The sequence below is a fragment of the Vitis vinifera genome, chromosome 8, assembly GCF_030704535.1.
Source record: "Vitis vinifera cultivar Pinot Noir 40024 chromosome 8, ASM3070453v1".
NCBI lineage: Eukaryota > Viridiplantae > Streptophyta > Magnoliopsida > Vitales > Vitaceae > Vitis > Vitis vinifera.
Genome location: NC_081812.1, coordinates 5,651,361 through 5,673,027, shown reverse-complemented (window position 1 = coordinate 5,673,027; position 21,667 = coordinate 5,651,361). Strand labels below are relative to the sequence as shown.

The 21,667-nt window shown below is 39.7% G+C and overlaps 1 protein-coding gene across 1 annotated transcript in view; it reads right to left on the bottom strand.

The window, feature by feature from the left end:
• The window catches only part of LOC100248747 (uncharacterized), a 55,066-nt gene that overhangs the window by 27,530 nt on the left and 5,869 nt on the right, over nt 1-21,667 (bottom strand). Inside the window, exons 6-16 of the mRNA XM_002263605.5 lie at nt 18,723-18,843; nt 18,536-18,598; nt 18,339-18,419; nt 18,131-18,225; nt 17,810-17,960; nt 17,621-17,707; nt 7,738-7,857; nt 7,533-7,661; nt 7,343-7,440; nt 7,117-7,240; nt 6,851-6,958 (exon numbers count right to left, since the gene is read on the bottom strand). Coding sequence (XP_002263641.2) covers nt 6,851-6,958; nt 7,117-7,240; nt 7,343-7,440; nt 7,533-7,661; nt 7,738-7,857; nt 17,621-17,707; nt 17,810-17,960; nt 18,131-18,225; nt 18,339-18,419; nt 18,536-18,598; nt 18,723-18,843 — 1,177 coding nt within the window. The remainder of the gene's footprint in view (nt 1-6,850; nt 6,959-7,116; nt 7,241-7,342; nt 7,441-7,532; nt 7,662-7,737; nt 7,858-17,620; nt 17,708-17,809; nt 17,961-18,130; nt 18,226-18,338; nt 18,420-18,535; nt 18,599-18,722; nt 18,844-21,667) is intronic.

Below are 21,667 nucleotides of genomic sequence, written 5' to 3'. Positions count from 1 at the left end.
GGAGAGCAATAGACGAACAGAAGCTATCTTAGCAACAGGAGAGAAAGTGTCTCCATAATCAAAACAATAAACCTGAGTATAACCTTTTCGCTTGATTCCAAAATTTAAAGCATGTTTTGTAGGCCTAAAGATGAAGCAGAATCTTAGGATCAATTGATTTCCATAACACACTACATAACTGTGTATCTATCTTCCTCCATTGTACTTTGTCAACCTTAGGGATATCCACCTCCTGCGTAACAAGGTGATCCTCATAAGCTTAACCCATAAACCAAAGCTCCACAGAGGCAGACCAGGACAAATAATTTTCACTGCCAACCAATTTCTCCGAAGTAATCATAGGAGATTCAGATATAACAGAGGAAAAAATGGAACTTTTAGTAGTCATATTTACTTATCTGGAGAACGAAATATGTTTGGATCGAAGAGAGCCCTAATACGGCTTCAGATCGAGGCTGAAAGAAGAAAAAAAAACAAGGATTCGCGGCTATGAGAGACCAAATAGTAAAGAAAAACAAATGTGGCACTACTGGAAGGGTAGAAGAACACTTCCTAAGACACGTGCAAGACTCGGGGTGGAGAGGAAGTCACCGGAGGTCGCCGAAAAGACTGTTTAGAGGGCCAGCGGAGACAAAAACCCCAAAAAATACACTTGTAGGGCTCGGATGGCACAAGCACAGATGGAGAGTGGCTAGACGGCGTCAAGCAAGGTTGGAGGTGGAAGTGTGTCGTCGGAAAGTGCTCCACGCGCCGGCGCGTGAGGTTCAGGCCGTCGGAGAAGAAACGCACGTGGTCGGCGCGTGACTGAGATTCTTCCTCTAGTGCTTTGACAAAACTTGAAGATCTCCTCCTTGCGCACCTGATGGTATGGTCGGTGTCGGAAAAGGACTTCGCCGAAAAGAGTCGCCGGAAAAGTCGCCGACGGTGAGGGTTTTCTGACGGCAATACGGTTGACCGGAAAGCTTTAGGAGATAGGGAAAGTGATCGGAATGAAACACGATCACTGAAAGGTTTCCCAAAATTGATTCACAGATAAACCGGAAATAATTAGGTTTTTTTTTTTCTCCCTAATGTCACGGGATGCTTCAAATGACCCTCCCCATGGGCTTATATAGGAGGAGGGAAGCTTCTGGAGACTCCTGGAGCCATCTACAGTAAGCCATTGGTGGGAAGAGTGTGGAAGGTTCTAGAAATGCCTAGAGATGTCCACACATCTCTACACTATGGTGGAAGGCATGGGAGGAGTCCAAGGCTTTCTAGAGAGTTCTAGGAATCTCTTGTATATTCTTGTACATAGGGTTGTACATAGAATAGGGTAGGATGTTCTAGAATATTCTTGATTTGTAAGGGAACCCTCCAAGGTTCTAGAGAGTTCCCTTGGTGCCTATAAATAGGTGAGGGCCTCATTCGGCCAAGGCACCACCCAAATCACTTCCTAACCAAGCAAGTGAGCTTCCAAGCACTTGTAAAAGCTTCTTTGAGTAATAAAGAGCTTCCATTCTTTAAGGAGTTGCCTACCAAGCTTCTTAAGCTTTTGAGTCGCGAGTGTCTTAGCCGAGCGAGCTAAGTATTGGGAGCAAGGCTGACTTAGCAAGATCAAGCGTCTTGGCTTGTCTAAGTGCCGCACGAGCTTAGTGAACGACTAAGTCCGTGACAAGTGGTATCAGAGCGCGGTTACGAGGTGGGCATAGCAAAGGGAGCATGTCGGGCTCTAACATGGAGGAGACTAGTGAGCAAACCCGTGGAAGGGAGACCGAGCCTACTGCACGGGGCAGGGGTAGGAAGGATAAGTCTCGTGACGCCTTAGCCAACATAGAGGCAAGGCTAGCCAAGGTGGAGCTAGCCATGGCGGACACCCGGGAGGGGTTGGACTTGATCGAGCAAGGCATGGAGAAGGGCTTAGAGGATCTAGGGGAGCAGATCCAAGACCTTCGTGAGAGGGTGCTAGTCTCACATGTTCAACCAGTGTCGCACGAGGAGTTTATGTCCTTCCAAGGAAAGGTCTTGAGCATGCTTGCTAGCATGGAGTCAAGGATAGAGGCCTTGGCCACTCGAATGGAGTCCCGAGACCAGGAGGTTAGGCAGGAGTTGGCCATCTACAAGGCTGCTGTGTCGGCACGGGTCATGGCCACACAGGAGGCATCTAGGGTGGAGGTGCCGAAGCCACATGGGTTTAGTGGCAATCGGGATGCCAAGGAGTTGGATAACTTCTTATGGCATATGGAGCGATACTTTGAGGCTATCGCATTGACGGATGAGGCGGCTAAGGTAAGAACTGCAACTCTCTACCTTACTGACACGGCTACTCTATGGTGGCGTCGAAGGTTTGCCGATATGAAGAAAGGCATTTGCACCATAGAGACGTGGGAGGACTTCAAGAGGGAGATTAAGAGGCAGTTCTACCCCGAGGATGTGACTTACCTGGCTAGGAAAAACATGCGGCGTCTTAAGCACACAGGCTCAATACGCGACTATGTCAAAGAATTCTCTTCGCTCATGCTTGAGATTCCTAATATGACTCAAGAGGAGTTGCTATTCAACTTCATGGATAACCTGCAAGGGTGGGCAGAGCAGGAATTAAGGCGCCGAGGCGTTCAAGACTTAGCCACTGCTATGGCAATAGCAGAATCTTTAGCGGATTATAAGAGGGGAGACTCCTCCAAGATTGAGTCTTTAGAGGATAGCCACGCCATGGGTGGGGGAGACGAGGATCTAATGGACCACAATGCTCCTAAAAAGGGATCAGGCAAGACGCCTAACGTCCGAGAAGGAAGGGGTAAGGCGGAAAGGAAGGAGTTTACGCCTAAAATCAAATGCTTCCTGTGTGACGGTCCACATTGGGCACGGGATTGTCCAAAGAGAAAGGCGCTTAGTGCCATGATCGAGGAGAGGGAGCAGGAGGACGAAGCACATATGGGCTCAATGCAACTACTAAGTGCCCTCCAATTCGACCCGAAGCCTAGCACGCCTAAGACCTCCTTACTAGCAGGGGTGCAAGTAAAGGAGGAAAAAGGGGAGCGAGCTGAGGTAGCCCGCACCCACATGGAAGAGGTCACCAAGGGAGAGGTGAACTCAATGGGTAAAAGGAAGCAGCACTCTAAGCATCGAAAACGCATGGGTCTGCATCCATCTGAGGCCTCACGGGAGAAGGAGGTGAAGAATATCCTAGCTGAACGGGTCATTAGGAGACAAGGGGTCCCTCCTGTGATAGAGTATCTAGTCCGATGGAAAGGACTACCTAAGAGGCAGGTAAGCTGGGAACATGCGGATGCCTTGAGAAAATTCTGGAAACACATCGAGAGGTTTCAGAATGAGGCAACGACGAGGACGTCGACGACATCGGTGGGGGAGAGTGTCACGGGATGCTTCAAATGACCCTCCCCATGGGCTTATATAGGAGGAGGGAAGCTTCTGGAGACTCCTGGAGCCATCTACAGTAAGCCATTGGTGGGAAGAGTGTGGAAGGTTCTAGAAATGCCTAGAGATGTCCACACATCTCTACACTATGGTGGAAGGCATGGGAGGAGTCCAAGGCTTTCTAGAGAGTTCTAGGAATCTCTTGTATATTCTTGTACATAGGGTTGTACATAGAATAGGGTAGGATGTTCTAGAATATTCTTGATTTGTAAGGGAACCCTCCAAGGTTCTAGAGAGTTCCCTTGGTGCCTATAAATAGGTGAGGGCCTCATTCGGCCAAGGCACCACCCAAATCACTTCCTAACCAAGCAAGTGAGCTTCCAAGCACTTGTAAAAGCTTCTTTGAGTAATAAAGAGCTTCCATTCTTTAAGGAGTTGCCTACCAAGCTTCTTAAGCTTTTGAGTCGCGAGTGTCTTAGCCGAGCGAGCTAAGTATTGGGAGCAAGGCTGACTTAGCAAGATCAAGCGTCTTGGCTTGTCTAAGTGCCGCACGAGCTTAGTGAACGACTAAGTCCGTGACACTAAGCTCTGATACCATGTGAAAAGAGAAACAAGGGAGAATCCCTAATTTTTGTTATTAAAAACTGTTAATAATACACATTGAACTTGGGTATATATATACATGCTAGTGGGACCCATAATACAATAAAGAAAAAAAAGGAAAAGTAAATAACTGAAATAACTGTACACTATCTAACATAGAGATACACCATTTGATCCAACCTAACCACTTAGAGCCAAACCCCAATTTTCCATAACTATAAGGACAAAACTTCAATTTACGTGATCATAAGTCTTTTAAATATCCAGCTTGCATAAGATTATTTTTTATTTTTTTATTTTTTATAAGAGAGGTAAAAAAATATTAAAAGGAGGCATCAAAATGGCGACTCAAAGTAAACAAAAAAGATACACCAACCCCCACCCAGCTGGAACAAAAATAGTTGTGAACAAGGAGGTACAAAAAAGACCTCACCCTCAATGAGAGCCTAACCAATCAATGAATCCAACTAATGTCAAAGAACCATCTTTTATGAACAATTTCGTCTCCCACCCAAAAAAGCTCACTTTAGGCTGCACACAAGACTTCCAAATGATATTTGAGGGAAGGAAATTGTAGAGCTTGGTTCTAAGGCTTTGTAAAGGGATTTAACAAAAGACTTCCCACACTTAGTCTCCGTCCAAAGCACCTTATCCTCCTCATCCCGCTGAACACTCTTCCCATTAAGACTCAATAAGAACCCGTCCACCTCATCCATCTCCCAATCATTAAAGGGTCTAGAGAAATGCAAGCTCCAACTCCCCCCTCCATTAGCGGAACTTCACACATCATTCACCCAAGCGTCCTTAGAGACGGCTAGAGCAATTAATGAAGGTAAAAAGTCACAAAAAAGGTGAAGCCCCACACCATTTATCCTTCCAAAATCTCACCCTCTGTCCAGTATCCACCATCAAGGAAAGTCTATTACTTACCAAGTGCCCACTCCTTCCTAATTGCTTTCCACCACCCCACACCATGTCCACTCCTCACTTCCTTAGTACACCATCCCCCTTTCTCCTTCCCACACTTTCCCCTTATCACTTGATTCCAAAAGGCCCTTCTCTCAATTGCAAGCCTCCAACTCCATTTCCATAGGAGAGCCTTATTGAGAATAGATAGACACTTCACCCCCAACCCCCCTTTTCTTTGGTCTAGGCAAACAGTCGCCCACCTTACAAGATGAGTTTTCCTCTCAAGAGCCCCACCTCCCCACAAGAAATCCCTTTGAATGTACTCTAACCTCAATCTGACCATCTTGGGTAAATAAAGTACAAACATGTAATAAATGGGAAAGCTAGCCAAAGTGCTCTATATCAAGGTGATCCTTCCTCCTTTGGAGATGTATTGTCTCTTCCACATTATTAATCTCTTTTGAATCCTCTCTTCCACACCATCCCAAGCAGCCACAGACTTAAAAGGTGCACCCAACGACAATCCCAAGTAAGAGGAAGGAAGACTCCCGACCTTACAACCAAGCTCTGCAACTAAATCCTTCACATTTTCCACACATCCCACTAGGATTAACTCACTTTTCTTCAAATTAATTCTCAACCCCGAAATGGCCTCAAACCACATGAGGGCCCAACATAAATACATCATCTGATCCTGAGAATCCTCACAGAATACAAGTGTATCATCCACGAACAATAAGTGGGACACCTGAGCCCCTTCACCACCTCTACCCCTCACCTTACAAGCTGTCAAAAAGCCCCCATTCACAGCTCTCTTCACAAGACAACAAAGTGCCTCCATAGCAATCACAAACAAGTATGGTAAGAGAGGATCCCCTTGCCTTAAACCCTTGGAACTTTGGAAAAAGCCTGAGGAAGTCCCATTAACCAAAATAGAGAACCTGGTTGTGGAAATACACCATTGCATCCACCCTAGTCATTTCTCCCCAAAAGCCATCATACTCAAAATTGAAAGCAAGAATGACCACAGCCAACTGCCATAAGATCTCCCCCCCTTTCCACACCCCCCAGCCCAACAACAAAAACCTGCTGAAAATGAATATTGAAGAATTTTGATTAAATCATTATGCTACAGCATTCTGACAAATAACTTGCACTCTCTCCTCTATCTACAATAATTGCCTTTTCATAACTAATAAAGATGGCATTTCATTAATAATGGCCTTCAAATTTTATCACTCCAGATATAAACATGGGTACAAATAGGCTAATGGTTGTGACATGAACATAGTTGTCCAGTGGTTGAATCGTTGTCATCTAAGGCTATTGCCTAGTTTTTTTACTATTTTTTTTTCTTGTTTTACTTGTTTTTCAGTGGGTGATAATACAAAATTCCATTTAGGAAGATGTTTGGCTGGGAGAGCAGCCCCTTTGTGCTCAAGTTCCAAATCTTTATAGAGTATTGAGATGTCAAGATTATTAAGTCTCGTCTATTTTAGACCTCTCATGTTCATAGTCTTGGAATTTCAATTTTTGCTCTAACCTCTTTGATTCAAAAATCAAGAAGCTTGAACTCCCTATATCTTCTTGATCCATGTGTATTTATCGCTTTCTTTTCCAGATGTGAGGGTCTAGTCTTCGACTTTCTCAGGGGTATTCTCTGTTTTCCTTTCTTTTCAACCCTATCTAAATCTATGAATCTAATTCTGATAAATATATAAATATATATATCCTATGAACCTGATTCCTTTCTTTCCATCCAATTTCATTTGGAAATCCAAAGCCCTACCTAAGGTAAAGACCTTTGCATGAATGATGCCCAATAAGCAAGTCAACACCATTGATTTGTAATTGTTATTTTGAGTATAACAAAATGAGGACAAACACAATTCTAAAAAATAAAATTAGAAAAACAATAACTTCAAGAATTATTACCAAAGGATTCACATGTCTAGACAATGAGGTAATAAATTCAACTTACAGCTGCAGGAGATGCATAAGTTCGATTATCTTCAAAAATAACTTTGACTGATGGAATGTTGATAGCAGGCAACTGAAGTTTCAATACCTCAAATTTTTTCCCTGTGTTCTGTATCATCAAAGGAAAAAAAAAAAAAGAAAATAGTTAAAATTCAGATGAATTGGTTCAATGAAACTTTATGGAAAACCAGGCAAAGGACAATAGAATATCTAAGTCAAACTTTGTGAACTATAGAATAAAAGACAGCTTTTAACATTGGCCTTTACCTGAACAATTTGAAGGAATTCCCTTAAGAATAAGTCCTGTGTTGTCTTAGACTGATGACCACATGTCAGAACTTCCAACATATGTGGGACTGCCACATCAAACATCCCAAGAAAAGCATACCACCTAAATTAAGTAATGAGTTTTATTAAGAACCTTTGCCCATTGTCGATGCCGAACTCCAATAGATTTATCATGCAATAACAAGTGTATGATTCCATAACTTACTTTCCAATATGGAAATGAACATGATCTTTGATATAGCTCCACATAGTTCCTTTGTACACAGAAAGAGCCCTTCTATATGTCCGAATTGCATGCTTTATCTGGAAAGGACAAGGAAGAATAACCATGTCAAAAGAAGACAGTATTTCATATTAAAAAAATTAACTTTTGAATTATATACTCGTGTAGGTACCTGATCACATTTTTTATAATGATCGCCAGAAAGAACAAGGTGAAATCCATACTTGTGTAACATGGGTGGTTTAGAAAACAAGTAGCAATAAGATGCTTGCTCAAGCATTACAGCAGAATGTAAAGGTTCCTAAGAAGAGAAACAGTGTCAGGAGCAGAAAATAAATCTTTCCAATCAGCACTCTTTTCAAGAAATTGGGAATTACCTCACCGGATATACGGAAGTAAACACTGGCAGCCTCTTTATACTGATCCCTTGTTTTCAACATTTCTATCCACCAAAGACCACAACGTGTTGCATTTTGCTGACCTGATGACCCAATTTTCTGCATGAACATCATTTCAGATCACAGTACTGAGTACTAATTTTACCAAGTGATTCACTGAATTTGAAAAGAATCTTCCAGATCAAGGTGATGTAAAATATAAGCTATGAGGCCTCATGGTATGGATTTTCCTTTTATTTATTATTTTGCACCAGAGATGAGTAAACTCATATTGACGCTATCTCCCAAGAAAATGATGAGTTCATAAGCTATCTGTCATCCAAAACTGACAAATCGCATGGCTTGACAATGAATCCCTGTTATCTTAATGAACAACCAAGCACTACAAGCAACTGCTAAACATTTTTCAGAAGCCCAATTGAATACAATATGCTGCAATGTTCTCATTAACATTTGCCTTATCTGATTAGGAGGAAGACCAAGTATCAAAAAGAACATAAAATCATAAAACATGTATACTTTTGTACTAATCACAAGGAGAAGAAAATGCTCCATCCAGATTTTGAATATGTTAAAAACCAAAAAATTTCCTCAATAGGCCTACTTAAAGTTAGGATTCAATATTCAATGATGACAACATAGAAAATAGTACAACTGAAGGAAGATGAAGAAATAAGGACATATATCTTTTCCCTCTGCCATTGGTTGCTTAAGCGTTGAATTACCAAACTAGAATGGGACTATGATAGATAAATCTTATGCTAAAGCAAGCGAACAAAAAACAAATAAGAAAGCAATCACAAGAGAAAACAAGATTTAACATGGTTTGACAATGCGTCACATCCATGGGGAGAGGAGAGATCAATTAACTATACTCAAAGGTAAGGTTACAATCCTAAAACTCTCAAATCAAAGTCCTAGTTACATCCAAAAGGACCTCTTTAGATCAAAATCTCTTCCCATATTATTTTCTAATTTTGTAGGAATATCTTATAGAGGGAAAACCTATTTACACAAGAAAGTATCACAATATTACAAATAGGAAAACTCCTAACAAAATTTTATCCAAATAGGAAAATATCAAATATTTAGAAATAGGCCAAAAAAAGGATTTAAGACATTTTTCAACAATCAAGAAGACAAGTTTTTAATATTGGACAAAAATTGACCTTACTACCTCAAATGGCAGTGTCCTTCAGATCAGAAAATAAGAATTGAGAGCATATAGTGTACAGAAAATCTTACCCACCAAACAAGAAACCCATAAGCAACAGTGCTAACTTATCCAAATTTTACATAAATACTCTAAGAGTAAAATACAGGTTAATTATTAAAAAAATAACAATAACACAACAACATTTTCTCATCCAAATAAGGACCTAATATGTATATATCAAATTGGTAAACTGTACTCTGAAAGCTGAAGCTAGATTTGAGATTATATGTCCAGAACACATAAACTTATCTGGATAAAAAAGAATAAGTTCCATAATTCATCTTTACAAGGAAAAAGTGCATAACTCCAAGAATACGGAGACAACCTTTTTTCTCTTTTTTCCCTTTTTTGTTTTCATAAAACAACATGGAGCTAAATGTAAGATACAAGCAAGGCGTAATAGGAAAATTTTCATTGAAAGGATTGAAAATTTTGAAAATTAGCAAGAAATTCTGGATTTTCATTACAAGTCACAATTTTGGGGGGAAAACCAACAAATAAAAAATAAAAATAAAAATAAAATAACCATGAAAAAAATTAATAAGTATTTCCAACTCACAGTAAAATTTTATACAGTAAAATAAAACTAAAAAGGAAAAAAGGGATCATCCTTTGGAAGATATTCTTTCTTCTTTTTATAGTTTTGTAACAAGACAACAAAAATGCAAAAGTGGCAGATTTATGGGCGATTAAGTGGTGTCAGGGACATTGGAGTCCTTGTGGGATATTTTAGTCACAACTATAGAGTTGCAGTGGGTTCTTCCAGGAGAAAACAAAAGGATCTTTTCTCAGGTAACATGCTTAGGGCTTGGATAAGAGGAAGAGAAGCAGCGTGGGGAATAGCTCGTCTCTCCACGTATTGGTGCATTTGGAGAAAGTGGAGCAGACAGTAATCTAGAAAGAAGGAATGCTCCAATTAAAGCTTGAAGTGCTTTTCATGGATTCAGAAGACCCTATTGGAGTACTTTAAAGTTCTGTTGGGATGATGAATTGCTCTTGCAACATTCATTGTCCACTTAAGCTAGGGCTAGAAAGTGTTCATGACTGTTCTTTTCCTTTTGGTGCTATGCTTCTTGTGTTCATGGGTTGGACCACCCACCTTTTTTTCTTTTTTTTTTTTAATGAGAAACAACACAGTAATATATTAAATAATGATTAAAAGATACAAAGGAAGGATGAGAAATCCTCCAAAAAAACAAAGAACTAAACAAATGGCACCTCCAAAATACTAAATATAACCTCTCCTTACTAGCCCACACCTTTGTACTTACACACCAACAACCAATCAAGTTGGATCATATGAAAGGGAAAATCCTTGAAAGTTGTGGTGCAAGATGCCCAAAAGGAAGCAAGGAAATGAATGGTATCCTAAAGAACCTCTAAAGTCCTCGCCTAATCCTAAAAAATTCTAGCATTTCTTTCATGTCGCACAACCCAAATCAAAGTCATACAAGCATTTTTCCACAATAACAATACTCTATTGGAGTTTCCCAATCCCTTATATGCAATAGTCATCATATCACAAATACTCCTAGGAGGAACCCAGTCCAACTTTTTTATTTTTTTATTTTATAGGAAACAACAAAAATATATAATGATAGAAAAAGAAGTACAAAAGAAGGATGAGGAATCCTCCCACCAAAGATAAAACTAAACAACACAATAAAAGATCAAGAAACTACACTATGAAAACTACGAACAAGCTCTCTTGGCTAGACCATCCCATTGGAACTACACACTGCTAGTCAATCTATTTGTAACACGTTAAGGGGAATGCCCTTAAAAACCACGGAACAAAAAGCCCAAAGAAAAGCAAGGAAGTGAATGGAATCTCATAGATTCTCTGAATTCCTAGCTTTGTCCTCAAATATCCTAGCATTTCTTTCCCGCCACACAACCTAAATTAAAGCAATGCACGCATTTTGCCACAAAACTATCCCTCTCTTGGAAGTGCCAAAACCTTTATAATTGATGGACATCATGTTTGAAATGCTTCTTGGAGGAACCCAATCCATCTTGGCTAGCTGAAATAATCTGTGTCACAACCCCATCGACAAAGAACAATGTAGGAAAAGATGATCTGCTGATTCTCCTTACTTCATGCACAACTTACAAATGTCAGGACTAAGAGCTTTGTAAGGTCTTCTCAATTGTAGCAAGTCATTAGTATTTACCTTCTTGTGTGCCACTAACCAGACAAAGGACTTGACTTTGAAAGGGACTTGAGAATTCCATACAAACTTAGTAGGGAAAAGTGGAGATAAATCGGGCATTTGGGACAAGGCTATAAAGAAGAACTTGACTGTAAACAATCCTGAAGAAGATAAAGACTAAGATCTCGCATCTGAAGCCGAAGTGGATAAATGCGTACAATCAAGAGATCGCATGAGGCATCCTAGATCTTCTATCTCGGAATCGGATAGATTATGATGGAAATTAAAGTTCCAAGAGAAATGGCGAGCAGAACCGAGAGTTGAAGATATAGGAAGATTTTTATCTGTGACTACTCTAAATAGTCTTGGATATTGGGATTTCAAAAGGCTGGTCCCCCCACCACAAATCTTCCCAAAAGTGAATTCTTTCCCCATCTCCTACCACAAACCGAGTATACTTTGAAAAATCCTGAAAGACTTGTGCAATAGCCTTCCAAGGACAACGATGTGACCATCTGACTAAAGTGTTAGCATCCCAACCATTTGAATGTGTCTCATAAATGCTTAAAATGACCTGATGCCACAGAGTTGTACTCTCCCTAGGATACCCCCACAACCATTTCCCTAAAAGAGCGAGATTCCTTAAAGAAATCTTCCTAAACCCCAAACCCCCTTTTACCCTTGGCTTACACACTGCATCACAACTAACAAGATGATCTCTCTTACCTTCCCCAACCCCTGACCAAAGGAAATCCCTTTGCAATCTCTCAATTTTTGCAGCCACTAAAGCGGGAATCTTAAACAGAGAGAGAAAGTAGCTAAGAATGTGGGAAAGGCAAGAGTGGATAAGAGTTATCCTACCACCGAAAGATAAGTAAGCCTTTTGCCACCCGTCTAATCTCCTTGAGATTCTCTCAATCACTGGATCCCAGAATCTGCAAGCAATTGGATTCCCTCCCAAAGGAAGACCCAAGTAGAGTATAGGCCAATCAGAAGCCTTGTAGTCAAGCAACAAGGCTAACCTAGAGAGATAATTCTGATCAAGGTTGATGCCAAAAAGATTCCTTTTGTCAAGATTGACCTTAAGCCCAAAAATTTGCCCAAACACTAACAATAAACTCTTGAGAGTTTTCAACTCTTCCGCACAAGAGTTAGAAAAGAAGATAGTATCATCTGCGAATTGCAAATGGGACACCCTAGTTCTATTCCTACCTACCCTAAAACCCTCCAACATACTTCTTTCCTCAGCTCTCAATATCATTCTGTTCAACACATCTGCGACAATAGTGAACAAAAAAGGGGATAAAGGGTCACTTTGCCTTAATCCTCTAGATGCCTTGACCCACCCTTTAGCATTTCCATTCACTAAAATAGCATAAGAGACGGAAGACAGACAACCTCTCATCCAATTCCTCCATTTAGGACTAAACCCCTTCTTCTCCAACACGTGATCCAAAAAATCCCAATTCACATGGTCATAAGCCTTTTCAAAGTCAATTTTGAAGACAACTCCTTCCTCCTCTAATCGCCTTTTCTCATCCACTATCTCATTGGCTATAAGAACTGCATCCAAAATTTATCTCCCTTGAACAAAAGCACCTTGAGTAGAGTGGATAGTTTCGTGTAGTACTCCTCTTAATCGCCCTGATAAAACTTTGGCTATTACCTTATAGAGACAAGTGATCAAGCTAATAGGTCTAAATCTGAAATCTTCTGTCTGACTTTTTTTGGGCAAAAGAACTATGAAGGAGGCATTGGTGCTTTGATTAATAATCCCACTACTGTGAAACTCTGCAAACACCCTCACTAAGTCTTCCTTGATCACATCCCAACAATCCTGAAATACTGCAATGGTAAAACCATCAGGCCCCGACGCCTTATCCCTATCTAACTGAAAAATGGCATTAAAGATCTCTTCTTCGGAGAATGGGGAATCCAACCTAGAAGCACTCTCTTCTGAGATTGGGGACCAATCTATGCCTTCTACTCTCAAAAACTCTCCAGGAGAACTCGAGTAGGGCTTTTTAAAATATAGTAAGATCTCCTCTGTGATGCTCTCAGAATTATCCAACATCAAACCTCTTTCATTCTCCAAAAACTTGATGAAATTCCAATTTCATCCATTGTTAGCCACTTTATGAAAAAACTTTGAATTGCAATGCTCGTCTTTAACCCATTTCACCTTAGCTTTTTGACTTCAATGAATTTCTTCCCTCAAAATTAATTCCTCTAGCTCCCCTTTTCTTAAAACTCTTTGAGCAGAAAGATCAGAAGATAGAACCCCTTCTTGCTCAATGGCATCAATGTTAGCTATTTCATCCAAGATGCTTTTTTTCCTTTCCTTTAGCATTCCAAAAGTATTCTTATTCCAATCTTTCAATTTTGCCTTAACAAATTGTAACTTCCTCATGAACTTGTGACCTTCCCAACCATTTCCTTCAAATTCTCTCCACCAACTACTAAAGCACTCTTTGAAACTTGGATGTTGTAGCCACATATTCTCAAACCTAAAAGGTGGTGGGCCCCACTTGAAAGGATTGGTATCCAAAACAATCAACCAATGATCCAATGTCCATCTAGGAAGAACTTCTTGAAGGCTTTGAGGGAATAATAGCTCCCACTCATTTGAATAAAGAAACCGATCCAATTTCTTGCACACCGGTAACTCTTGCATGTTTGACCAAGTGAAAGGGGCATTCCGTAAGGGGGGATCAAGTAATTCACAATCTCTTATAAAACCATCAAAATCCCTCATGCTAGAAGTGAAACTAGAGCCACCCAATTTTTCTGAACTTCTCCTTATAACATTAAAATCACCGCCCACACACCATAAAGGAAAAGAAAGGCCAAAAATGTCTAATAGCTCCACCCAAAAATCCTTCATGAGTAAGGGATTGTTTGGGCCATAAACTGCGGACAACCACAAGGGTCTGCATCCATCCAATAAAAACTTGATTGAGACAGAAAAAGATCTAATTACCACCTCCTCACTGCTCAATTTCTTTGAGTCCCAAATGATCAAAATCCCTCTTGAAGCCCCGCATGCCGGAAGAGCAGCCCACTCCTTATTCCTAACCAACCAAACGCTACCTACAAACCTTTTGTCGCACACCTCTCTTTTTGTTTCCTGAAACATCACTACATCTAGATTCTCAAGCCTCAAAAAATCCTTAACCACCCTTCGTTTTTTCCTAGATCCCAAACCCCTAGTATTCCAACTGATGATTTTCATAAATAAACCTCCAAACCAATGCCAACAGGTCTCAATTACTGTTCTTCCGCCTTGAATACACCTTAATATCCAGAGAACTTAAGACCTCACAAACTTCGACCATTTTGCTGGGGGAAAGGCCTTCTATTTAGAACCCACCCATCAGGGGGAATTCCGCATCACCCTGGCTAATTGTAAGCATATTGGGTTTGGTCTTAAAAGATTTAAAACTCTCGAACAATTGGTTCAGACTAGATAACTGGGACACCACAACATCTCGGTTAGGATTGCCAATAGACCCAAGACAAAAAGCTCCATCGTCATCTTTTTTGGAAAAAATTTCAGATATAACTCAAGGTTTCGTAGAATACTGAGACTGAATGGCTGAATTGGGAAGAACGGGAACAGAAGGACTCAGGTGAGGAAGAGCCAAGCCAGAGGGAAGGGAAAGAAAAGACAGAGATGACTGAGAATGTTGATAAGAAGATACCTCGAGGTTTTCCACTACCATCAATCCACAAGACCCCATAGAGTTGAGCCCTTTTTCTCTGGTTACTGGAAAAGAAGGAAAAACCGCGACTGATGAGCCACGATGAGGAAAACCCGCAAAACCCTTACAACCTGCTCTGTCTTCACCTTTAGAGAATTTGCGCAGTTTCTCCTTCCCCTTTGAAAGAAAAGGAGCCTTAAGAACAGACCTTTGATCCGCGTCTCCACTCGACGGCGACATGCCTTCCCCAGAACACCATTTTCGAAACCCTAACGAACGACTTGGACTTGCACTAAAGCTTCGTTCCAGCTGTGTTCTTGCTTCGAAAGCATCTTCCTTTGGAAGAGCATCGCTAACTGATGACGGTCTTTCAAGCATTAAAGGCTCGCTTCAACTTCGGCCCCCTTGTCGGCATCCAGAACTTGAAGGTAACAGAGCATTCCACAGCTTCTTTGAACCACACTTCAACGCGGAACCCCTCAATTGATCTTCAAAAGCCCCAGAGCCTACCTTCCCCTTTCCTTTTGCAGAGGGGTCATCTCTGCGTAAAGAGCCCTTCGTAGAGATGGGTTGTTCGCCTCCCAATTCTTGGCCCAACAACGAAAATCGGCCATTTAAGGAATCTCCCCTCTTCCGGCCCAAGTCAGCTTCAACCTATGGACTGGGCTTAAGAGAAGATTGGGCCTTTCTCACTTGTTTGGAGGCCCAAAGCCCTTCCTCATCAGTTGATTGGGCTTTGTCGCCTCCAGCCCATACTTCTCCATCCTGCCTTGGCCCGACAAACCCAGTTCTCATAAAATTTGAATTCAAACTGAAAGATAGGGAAGGTTGGGACCAGTTGTTCCCCACTGTCGGTCTTCTCTTGCCGCGTGTCCCCACAGCAGCAATTTTAGCCTTTTGACAACCGCTTCCCTCCTTCATTCTGCCAACTGCCCCATCAGAAGACCTACCTGCAACCGTTGATCTAGCCTCCTCAACCCACTTTCTGCCACCTATCCACGAGTGAGGCTCAAACTTCTGCCGAGTTGACTCACTCATTTCTCTACCTCGCCTAACGTCTTCCTCTCCAGCCACTGCAACTGAAACTGAAACTGTGAACTCCCATCCCCCATCTAACACCTCGATCAAAGCTGGGAGAATTGATCATTCCTTCATTAAAACTCTCACCCTTGCCTCGCTAAAATCAAACAGTTTCATCGTTCACCAATCAATCTCTATCACCGTCCCCCACTACTCCATAATTTTCTTTAGATGTACCTCAGACCATAAATGAAATGGCAAACCCCGTAATTCTATCCAACCTCCTCTGAATTTCCCCTCTACTTCTAAATTTTCCTTTGGCGACCATCTTCTCAACAAGACTGTAAGCCCACCCTTAATCCTGATAAACCTTAAATCGTGGAGTGATAAAGCTTCCTCTGTGGTTTCCACAAAAAATAAACCTTTTCCACCGGAGAAGGGGACAATAGTCACCACACCTTTATGCCCTAATCTTTTCGCCAAAGCCCGACCGACCTCAACCCAGTTAACAGAACCAGCATGACATTCGCACGCTACAGCTCTCGCCCATCTCCCGACTAGAACAAGGCCTCCCCTCCTCGGTCCTTCTTATTTGACTACATTCGCGAAGGATTGGTACAAAGGACCCACATGTTTGTGAAAAGTCCTTTCCTCCCTGCACTGCCTTCCTTTTTCAACAATACTCGAGGAAGGGACCACCAACGTTGAAGACAACGCAATCTTTAGATGTTCCCATCCCCTACCATTCTCTCCCTCAGGTATTACCAGGAAAGTTGACTTTCTGTTGGAAGCAAACTCTGAGAGCCTTATAAACCTACCATGATTGTTGAAGCAAACCTCCATTAAATGGACTCTAGTTTTTCCTCTGAATTTTTTGTTGAAACCCATGAAATTCATCATCTCAATGGCCTTCGTCAAATGTTCTATCATCCAACCAACCTCTTCCTTCTCAAAGCCTAAGGCGAAAACAAAGCCTCTACTGTGCTCTATAAACGAACACCATTTTCCCTCGGCTTCACCTTCGAACCTAACCAAGAAGGTCTTCCTCTCCACAAAGACCTTCAACGTCCTTACCATTCTCACACTTCTCCCCAACTCCTATCCCTTGGTAAAATAACCCAGTCCAACTTATCCAATCCAAATAATTCGTGTCACAACCCTATGGTCAAAGAGCAATGTAAAAAAAGTTGATCTACCGATTCTCCACGCTCCATACACAACATACAAATATCAAGACTGAGGGCTTTGTAGGATCTCCTCAGTTGTAGCATGTTGTTGGTGTTCACCTTCTTGTGTGTCACTAACCAAGCAAAGGACTTAACCTTAAGAGGGACTTGAGATTTCCAAACAAAATTATTTAGGTGCTCCACTATTTGTTAGGTGCCCTTTAATTTATTTATAACTGTCTATCAAAACAAAGCATAATTTTAATTCATTACAAGACATTATTATATTTTTAAACTGATTGGTAACCCCACACTTCTCGATTTTGAATTCAATACTTAAAATGAAAAATACACTTTTTTCATTCTATGGTACCAAATTAGTAATCGTACCATACCCTCTTCTTCCAGCCAATGAAAAAAGGACACATATAAAATGAATACTTCAAAATATTTTCTTTTATCAATTTACTGGTGCGATTAGCCCTCAACCATCCAAGGATTGAGATTGGATGGGGGGTATGTTAGCAATTTAGAGAGATGTATTATAGAGGCACAAGATCAACTGAGAGAAACCTTTACAATTTTAGCAAGAAAAAGCATACATACCAAGTAAGTATTAAATGCATTTTCCATGCAATATTCTGCCTCCTTTCTTGATTGATCCAACAAGAAGTATGTAAGCCCCATCATTTCCTGCAAGGAAGCATGAGACAGATCCAGAATATTCTATTTGCAGATCATCTGTGTGGCAAGAGCTAGTTACAATGGAGAAAATAAAGAAAGATCTGAAGCTACCTGTACACCAGCACAGCGCTTCCAGGCTTTGTCAAGCTTGTAATCAGTGGAAAGCAGTCGATAGTTTGACAATGCAAGTTCATAATCCCGTAACATAAAGGCATAATCACCCAAAACTCTAATTTGAGATTCAATGGAGCTAAAGGTATACCTTTAATAGGGATAACAAGAACTAAATTAGTAGAATATAATAGAGAAAAGAAGAAAACAGGGATAATAAACACTAAATTAGAACAGAATATAATTTTTTTTCAAAACCACAAAAAGGAAGAAGAAGAAGCATGAAGTGACATGTAAACAAAATATAGTAGTAAAACATACATAGGGCCATTGGAAGCATCTGGTGTATCTTCTTTCCCTTTTCTCCACCACAAATTTTTAATTTGGTTTCTAAAACCTTTCCGTGTTACAGAAACCTATAAAAGAATAAAAAATGTATGAAGAAAGAAGGGCAGAAACAAAATCATGATTAAAGCTACAAAGTTCCCTTCATATCAGAAATCCTGTAGAAAATGCTTGAAGGGACAACCTGCTGATTGAGCACGCGTATTTTTTGCTCCATGTGAGGAATGATATGTTTAGAAGAAAAATCTTGCATGAGATCTTTTATCTGTTTCCAACTTACACAACATATCTTGGTCAGAATTTCTGATCAATCAGTAATCATAGACATGAAATCCTGAATAATTGTCAGTTTGTTAACCAGGGGGTAAGAAAATCAATCACCTCATTAAAATCATCAATGTTGAGAAAACAGCCAAGAGGCTGACTAAGTGAAGCATCAGTTTTCTGTCACAATAGTAGAAGTGTATAGCTTCAACCTCACTGATTTTTACCATATTTACCAAAGAAATTGAAAAATATAATAAAGACAGTTGGAAAAAAAAAAAAATAGTCCCTAAAAATGACTTACATAAGGAGCCCATGGGTTATCTTCATGTTCTACTAATCCATCTTGAGAAGAGTTAATGCACAGTAATTGACAATCATTAGAGCCAAAAGTACTCCTCATTTCTGTTAAAATTTTTTCTGCCCTGGAAACAAAGAAGCATGTGTATTTTAAAAATATTAAAAATTAAAAATTAAAAAAATAAATAAATCAAATTGCTGATATGTAAGCCCTATTTGGAAGAGTTTCTTAAACGCTAAAAGCAATGTTTAAAAGTCAAATACAAGATTGTCCAGTAGCCTGAACCCTATCCTATACTACTAAAGAAATTTTGAATCTCTTGTCCACACCCCGCCACACCCCCCCCCCCCCCCCCCCCCCACCCCCGCGCTTTTCATTCTCTTGTTCTGTATCCGCAAAAGTAGGCTTTTCAGTTTGGCTGCTAACGAGGGAAGAAGGCTGACACAAAAGTGGTTTTAGGCTGGAAAAAAACTTTGGGTAGTAGTCTCCTTGGGGCATTGTATAAGGAAGAGATTTTCCCTTTATCACAGCTTGTTGAGAAAGGGGCGAAATGGCTTAAGGTAAGGAGTTGCATTAGTGTATAGAATGCCTAGTTACGTTCAACGCAATGTTTCCAGTCATAATTCTCTTCCTTTTTCAACCTTTAAGGATATCTGGATAATGTGGGCACCACAATTTCCAAAATAATTATCAGCATTGTGGAAAAGCAAAGAGATCCCTATTTTCCTCAATCACAATGTGGAAAGTAGATTTTTTATTTAATGAAAGTTTAAAAATTGTCTAAATTATCCTTATTTTTAAGAAAAGTATTTCACGACCGTAAAATCAACTGCATGGCAATAATATTTACTTGTACTTCTATTAGTAAAAATAGAAGTTAAAAGGTATCTCAAATAGGCTTGTAAAAAACAAATATGTAGTAAATGGGGTTAAAAGCATAACAAAAGCAACAAGAGATGAAGGGAAAAGATACCAAGACTCACACTAGGACCGATGAAACATCATATTTGAATTAAAAAAATATATTCATTTTTCTGTTCTCAATCCAAACTTCTACAATACCCAAACATAAATCCTCATATTTCTTTTCTTTTTTTTTTTTTGGTTTTGATTTCATACTTCCTGCGTTTGTTTGAATTTAAAATATAAATAAATAAATAAATAAAAATCACTTTTCTCTTTTCTGTTCTCAATCCAAACTTCTACAATACCCAAATATAAATCCTGTCCTCTCCAATTGCCGACTTGCCATCCCTGCTGCTCACCACTGTTTACCACCCCATCCAAACTTCTACAATACCCAAACATAAATCCTCATATTTCTTTTCTTCTTTTTTTTGGTTTTGATTTCATACTTCCTGCGTTTGTTTGAATTTAAAATATAAATAAATAAATAAATAAAAATCACTTTTCTCTTTTCTGTTCTCAATCCAAACTTCTACAATACCCAAATATAAATCCTGTCCTCTCCAATTGCTGACTTGCCATCCCTGCTGCTCACCACTGTTTACCACCCCCACTCCTCTTGGATCATCTGCTTCTACTCCAACACCACCACTCATCAACCAAGAGTAGTACACCACTGTCCACCACCTTAAATCCCCTCCAAAAGTGAACACTCTCACCCTCAGTCCTCTTCTCATTCTCTTTGCAACACCTCTATGCTCCCTTCAGGTGAAATGGTGGTTTTTGGATTGGGTGAGTGAATTGTGACTATGGTATTTCCAAATTTTTTGTACTTTTTAAGGGCTCGGTGAATGAAATTGTTGTTTCTAATTTATGTGGATGGATTCTTATATGGGTTTCCTGTTGTTTATGCAGTTTTGTTAGATTTGTTGATGTCTCTGTAGTTTTGTCATATTTATTGGAAATATGTAATGGAAACAATTATTTTTTGTAGGTTTAAGGCATCTAATTACTAATTTTAGATGCTTCTAAAAGGCAAAAATAACAAAACTTAAAACTTAACAACATTCAAATATCAATAAAAACAGATATATCACTCAGACTCATGCATTCCACTCTATTTAGATTTAAGTTCAAATCGGGTCTATTAAGATTTTAGATAAAAAAGAGAAGGAAAAAAAGAAACAAACAAACATCACCATAAACATAAAGGGAAGCACATTCACTAGACTAGTACTATCATATCTGGGTGTAGATATGAACAAGATTAAGAAAATCCTGGAAATGGTGAAAAGAACCACTTTTTTCTTGGTCTCAATCACTAAAAGCTTTCTTACAAATATTACCAGGGATTGATTAGTGGCTTCCCTCTCCTATCTAATCATAAAACTTGTTAGAGACAAAGAGATCCACTAGCTTAGAGAGGCAAAGCTGCATTGAGTAAGCTTAGTTAAATCGAATTTGACATTCTGTAATATGGCCTTAATTCAACTTTATTTAAGTTTATTCTTGCAAGTGTATGTTGGTAACTTTAAGATTCAGATTGTCTGGTATCTGGCTTAGTATTCATTTGGATATAGGATTTGTCGCTTGTTAAGGATTAGTGTGTCACTTTAAGATTTTTGTTAGAAATTTCCATTTTTAAGAACCTTTTGTTTCCATCGATCTTCCTATTTTGTAACAGTTTCAATTATTTGAAATTTACTTTAGTTCTATTAGTTCTTTCTTAGAATGCAAACCAACCAGGAAGTATTAATAACTTTCCATTTTAAAAAAACTCTGTCCTGCTGGTAAGTTATTTTTTCTTTTCTTTCTTTCCTTTTCTTTTTTCTTTTTCCATTTTGTGTGGAAATTTTCCTACTAGACAGCAGATTTTGAGAGCAAATACAACTTCTACATGTAAAACAAAATTATAGTATATAAATGAATCCTTTTAGTGCTTAGTTTGATTTTCTAGACTTTGAAGATATGATCTTTGGATCTTTTTTTTCGAAAGACATGATCTTTGATTCTTTTTCTCCTTTAATTCTTAGTGTTGCCAT